Raw genomic sequence first — 5,456 nt, forward strand, 5'->3', positions numbered from 1 at the left:
AAGTAAGAACCAGATTATGAATACACATGGTTAGAAAACTGTACTTTATATATTCTTAAGCTTAACTGATGCAAAACTTAAACTTTATGAACTTGAAAAACATTGTTTAGCTCTTGACAGACATTGATGAAGTCAGTTTTTAAAACATTTTTCATTCTGTTTATGCATTAAAAAACTTGTTAACTCATTACTTTGGTTGTCATTTGTAATCCAGCACAAATCTACACACAGTGCTATCTGTGCTCTGCCCACCATGGGTATCAAAACTCGATTTCTAGTGGTTATAAGTCCGCAGACGTACAACTATGCCACAACGGTGTTGGACACAGGGTCCCTGATAACGTATTAACCATACAAAAATATAAGCAAAAAATATATGTGGTTATACATATGATTCAATATGTGGACCTCTGGTGGTAGGGAACAATATATAAACATGCCAGTAATTCAAGGGTTAAATTTTAATGAAATAAGTTTGTGTATATACATGCATTTTGTTTATCGTCCTAGTGGTTTTTAAGGATACTACGTTTCATACAACTTCTCCATTACGTTATATCGATTTTTCAATCACAGAACTAATTAATTCGTAAGAATACACGATTTTACCCCGTACACTTTGCCAGATAATTTAACCTATTTGTGCCAAACTTTGTTGAAATTCAAACAACTGAATTAATACAAGGTTACAACAGATATTTGAAGTATTACCTGGTGGATATTTACACTGTTACGCCATCTGGCGTACTAGCTTCTGTTGCTTAAAAGTCAATCATCTCGATAATTTATGTTTCAAATACTAACAGGAAACAAAGTTAACTTCAAACAGCATCCCTAATGAATATTTATTAACTAAATTCAACCTTGGCGTGTAATTAAGTTAACACTATCAACTTATTCAATTTATTTTCCATATTTCCCCTATTAAAAAACACTAGCAGAGACTAAACAGAGAACCTGTTGGCATAGAACAACAACGAATCTAGCAACTTACGACGAAACTTAAAGGAATATCTTCATAGTAGTTTGTCTTCTGGTCAGTATGCAAACTCTTAAAAAAGAGAGGAAATTATCGAGACATCAAGCTGAGGAAGGCGTAAAACTGCATATATATATAATTTTATGACTCCAATGTAATAAAGGTAGCCTTACAGATTTTTGAGTTGAGTGGAGTTGCCCTTACGATCCATATGAAAATTTTGGCATAATCAGTTTGTACTGCCTTATTCTTGCAGCTTTGTTTTTTCAAACCTTCATTTTGATATGACGTTGGAATCCCAGGAAAAGTTTCCATAGAAAAACTTGTCAGTACTTGCCATAAAACATTTCTCTTTGTGTCACGTACGTGTGGCTTGGGTCAGGCGTAAGCGCACGCACTCGTGCTCGGATATTTTGTTCCTTTATTGGCTTACACTTTTCTGACGTCACACCTGTCACTCACAAATCTCCAGCAAATGCGGGCGTGGCTTAAACAGAGTTGTGGAGTTGACACGAAAATTTGCATGAAAAACAATAAATTGGGCGTAGCTTTCCAAGACCTTTAGGTATGACAGTTTATTTCGAGCTATTTACTTTAGGGCTGGTACTCGAGCGTCGCTGGTGAATGAGAAGCAGAAAGCACAGCTGCTAGACAAGAGTTAGTCCCACAATTCCAGTTAATCTATAAACAGAGAGGATCGGACCTGGCGATCCCCCCTACCCCCTTGAACCGACACGTTGAGTGTTTATCTGTGACTGTGTGAGTGTACGGTGCACACCACGTAAAGCCACACGAACAAGTCTGTTGTTGTGTTCGCTTAGTTTCATCTCTGCTAATTTGTAGAAAATATGTTATCTATAGCGAAAAAAATACCTCAATACTTAATTGTCACGCGGAAAGTTCATCTTCAAACGAATGCTTAACTGGTCTAGAATTAAGAGGAAATCTGCGAATGCTGTACGTTTGGAGTTTTAATCAGAGAAACTTTTCATTTCAAGAATCAAATTTTGACTTTTCTGCTGTTTTCGTTTTTTCTGGGTAGCTATCTATCAGTTAATGTGTAATGGCGATGTTATCACAAAAACACTATCAGGATATAACGTGCAGTATGCAGCCCATCACATCGGAGAACAACAACTACAATATCAACAACTCCAGTGCTAACCCCATCACCATGGCTACCATGAATATGAGTTATTCTCCTCAGGGGCTTGGTGCTAACATGATGTCTCCCAACTCCATGGGTAACTCTGTGACCATGGGAATGGGGAGAGGAGGATCCTGTATGGGTCAGGTTCCTCCAACTTGTCCACTCGGAGCAGGTATGAATTCTTTTAACATTGGTATGAATGGGATGTCTACCCATTCGTGTGTAGGGACTATGTCAGGACTAAATCCCGTAGCTCAGGTCCGAGATTTTTCAGTTTCTGGGCATCATGCCGACTCATCCACTACTTCTGACCAAGGCAATGGATCGTTGGTCCAGCGATGCCACACCGATAAGTCATATCGACGCAGCTATACGCACGCTAAACCCCCGTACTCTTATATCTCGCTCATCACCATGGCTATCCAAAACAGTCACCCGAAGATGTTGACACTCAGCGAGATTTATCAGTTTATCATGGATCTGTTTCCTTACTATCGACAGAATCAACAGCGGTGGCAGAACTCTATCCGTCATAGCCTCAGTTTTAACGACTGTTTTGTCAAAGTTCCTCGAACGCCAGACAAACCTGGCAAGGGGAGTTTCTGGACACTCCATCCCGACTCTGGCAATATGTTCGAAAATGGCTGTTACCTACGTCGTCAAAAGAGATTCAAGTGTGAAAGAAAAGAACTCACCAGGAAGGCAGCAAAAGTCAGTCGGGACAGCCAGTCGAACTCTCACCAACAAAGTCAAGAGTGCGGTTCCTCTTCACCCGGCATTAAGTCAGCTGACTCGACCGATCCAATACAACATCAGCAGCAACAACAGCAGCACGTACCATCTCCTAATTCTGTTTCCCACCTGATCTCTATGTCCAATAACGATGGTTACAGTGGCCACATTCTCGATGGAGGACAAAGCTGTAAACTAGATGATTCTTGCTGTAGTCCACTGGTTACAATGTGCCAACAACAACAGCATGCTACTACTATGGACCTTCACTCTCAGGAACCGATTAGCCTTTTCCCACGCACTTATAATGACATAGTTTCTCTTCATACTCCTCTACTGACCTCTGGCCATCTGAAACAGGATCCGCATTATAATCCCTCCAGTCATCCATTTTCCATAAACAGTATAATATCCAATGAAAATAAAGCTGAAATGAAACTTTATGAAATGTCTCAATTCGGAGGTTACGGTCCGATGTCCCCTGTTGCACCAGGAAATACGTCCACCCCTAGCGACACCTTTTACTACCCATCTCTGTACAATGTACACCCTTCAGCAACTTCAAGTTTATGAGATCACTGGTCACATGAAACGGACAGGTCAGTGTGATTTTAAATGATCATTCAACTTCAGAAAAAGTATGAAAGAGATAACCCCGCGTGAAGTGGTATATAATAACCAACGTAGGACTGCACTTACGTGGTGTTTACATAAGTCCTCTTACCAGCTTGTCCAGGAATAAGAGTAGGTTATGCATGCCTTTTGTATCATACGATTGGTTGGCCGAAACTGACTTTATGGTGAAACATAGTACATTTAAATGTGTTTGTGTAAGTACAACTCAGGATAGAGAATATTTGAACATCGACAGAAGTTCAAATGCTCTTGCACTTTGGTTTACGATAGATAGATATATCACATGGAATTATTTTCAAAGAACTAATTTAAACAGCGAAACCTATGTAAGATGTTCAAAGTTAAAAAAGAGCTTATTATTTTGCAGTTTTTTTTCTAAAGGACTAGAATAAATTATTGATATTACACGATGTTTTTTGTTCAGTTCATCTCTGTGTAACTGTTACGCATACATAAGTTGCTCTTACTACACCTTTGCGTATTTTCTATTAATAAGAACTTTTTTATATTCCTGGGGATATTTTTTGTCGCGCAACTATATCAGATCTATATATAAAAAACAGGAGTATGGAGTACAGGATATTAAAACAAACCGATTATTTTGTATATTAGTGTTTATGATTTCAGCTATTACTAGCATTCTGTGTACAAGCAGTTTTATATCGAAATCTATGTGAAGCAAAATTGTATTATCAATAAATCCAAAATTATTGTGCATTTCCCAGGATTCAATGTCCTTTTATTCAATTACCATTAAGTATCTAGGGAAAAATATTTAAAAAATCTGTGTGAATAAACATCTGTTTTCCCGCCATAATTGCAAGTCAGTTCCCATTTAAACAATATTTACATCATCAAATTTGAGTGTTATAACTGCACTTCAGTTCCCATTGAAACACTATTTACGTCACTGATATTGTGTGTTATAGTTGCACGTTTGTTTCCATTGAAACACTATATATATATCGTTGATTTAGTGCGTTATAATTGCACTAAGTTCCCAATGAAACACTATTTACATCACTGATCTTGTATGTTATAATTGTAACTAAGTTCCCACTGAAAAACTGTTCACATCAATGACGTTATAAAAAGATCTTCAGGCAATATAACTTGGTAACATAGTTTTGAAAGCTTTAACTTCGTGTTTTGAAACTGTTTCCTCCACTGATATTACATTTAATCAGATACCCTAAATGTTCGATGTTGGAATATGATTGGATAATGATTATAGAGGTAATATATTAGTATCTATATTGTTTATTTAAAAACAAACAAATTAACTATTTTGGTAATACCATGAAAACTATATACCTTTCCTCTTTTTTTATTTATTACTTTTGTTATAGTCCAAGATCTTCACAAAATATTTAGATGTAGATGTCAGAGATGTCAAAGCCGAATCCATGTCCCTATTTTGTAAAACATAAACAAATAAAACATTCTTGTTATTGTACAGTCGAAATAAAACTGTTAGTGGAAAAAACCTGCACGTGCTTACCATTATCAGTTACTTCTAGAAAAATCAATGCACGTGAGTTTGGATCATATTACGTTTAAATAAGGTATTATTTTCTTATTTTAACATTTATTTCACAGTAATTAAACTCACGTGCATTGATTTTGTTTGAAACAGAGTACCGAATGACCAAGATAGAGAATGTAGATAAATTGTTTGAGAAACGTATGGATAGATAGACAGATAAAATGAAGTATTTCTGTTAAATGAGGAAGAAATCAAAAGGTATCATAAAAATATATAAAAATACCGTTAATCTATGCCATGACATATGATATAGTTATGCAATAAATCACCATGTTGCCCGTACTAGATAACGTAAACTAAACCAAGACCAAGTGAGTATTTAATGTTTGACACATTTATACATGAAAATGGGCCTTAACTAACCTAAGAGTATATGGTTGTTAGGTGAATAATTTTATTAAGGTAATTTTGTC

The 5,456-nt window shown here is 36.5% G+C and overlaps 1 protein-coding gene across 1 annotated transcript; it reads left to right on the forward strand.

Moving 5' to 3' along the window:
- Window positions 1-1,735: 1,735 nt before the first annotated feature.
- On the forward strand, window positions 1,736-4,215 carry LOC143231015 (silk gland factor 1-like). Its single transcript, XM_076465480.1, has one exon. The coding sequence runs from the start codon at window positions 2,043-2,045 to the stop codon at window positions 3,432-3,434; it is 1,392 nt and encodes a 463-aa protein (XP_076321595.1). The 5' UTR covers window positions 1,736-2,042; the 3' UTR covers window positions 3,435-4,215.
- Window positions 4,216-5,456: the final 1,241 nt, after the last annotated feature.

The sequence above is a fragment of the Tachypleus tridentatus genome, chromosome 10, assembly GCF_004210375.1.
Source record: "Tachypleus tridentatus isolate NWPU-2018 chromosome 10, ASM421037v1, whole genome shotgun sequence".
In the NCBI taxonomy this organism is placed as follows: Eukaryota; Metazoa; Arthropoda; class Merostomata; order Xiphosura; family Limulidae; genus Tachypleus; species Tachypleus tridentatus.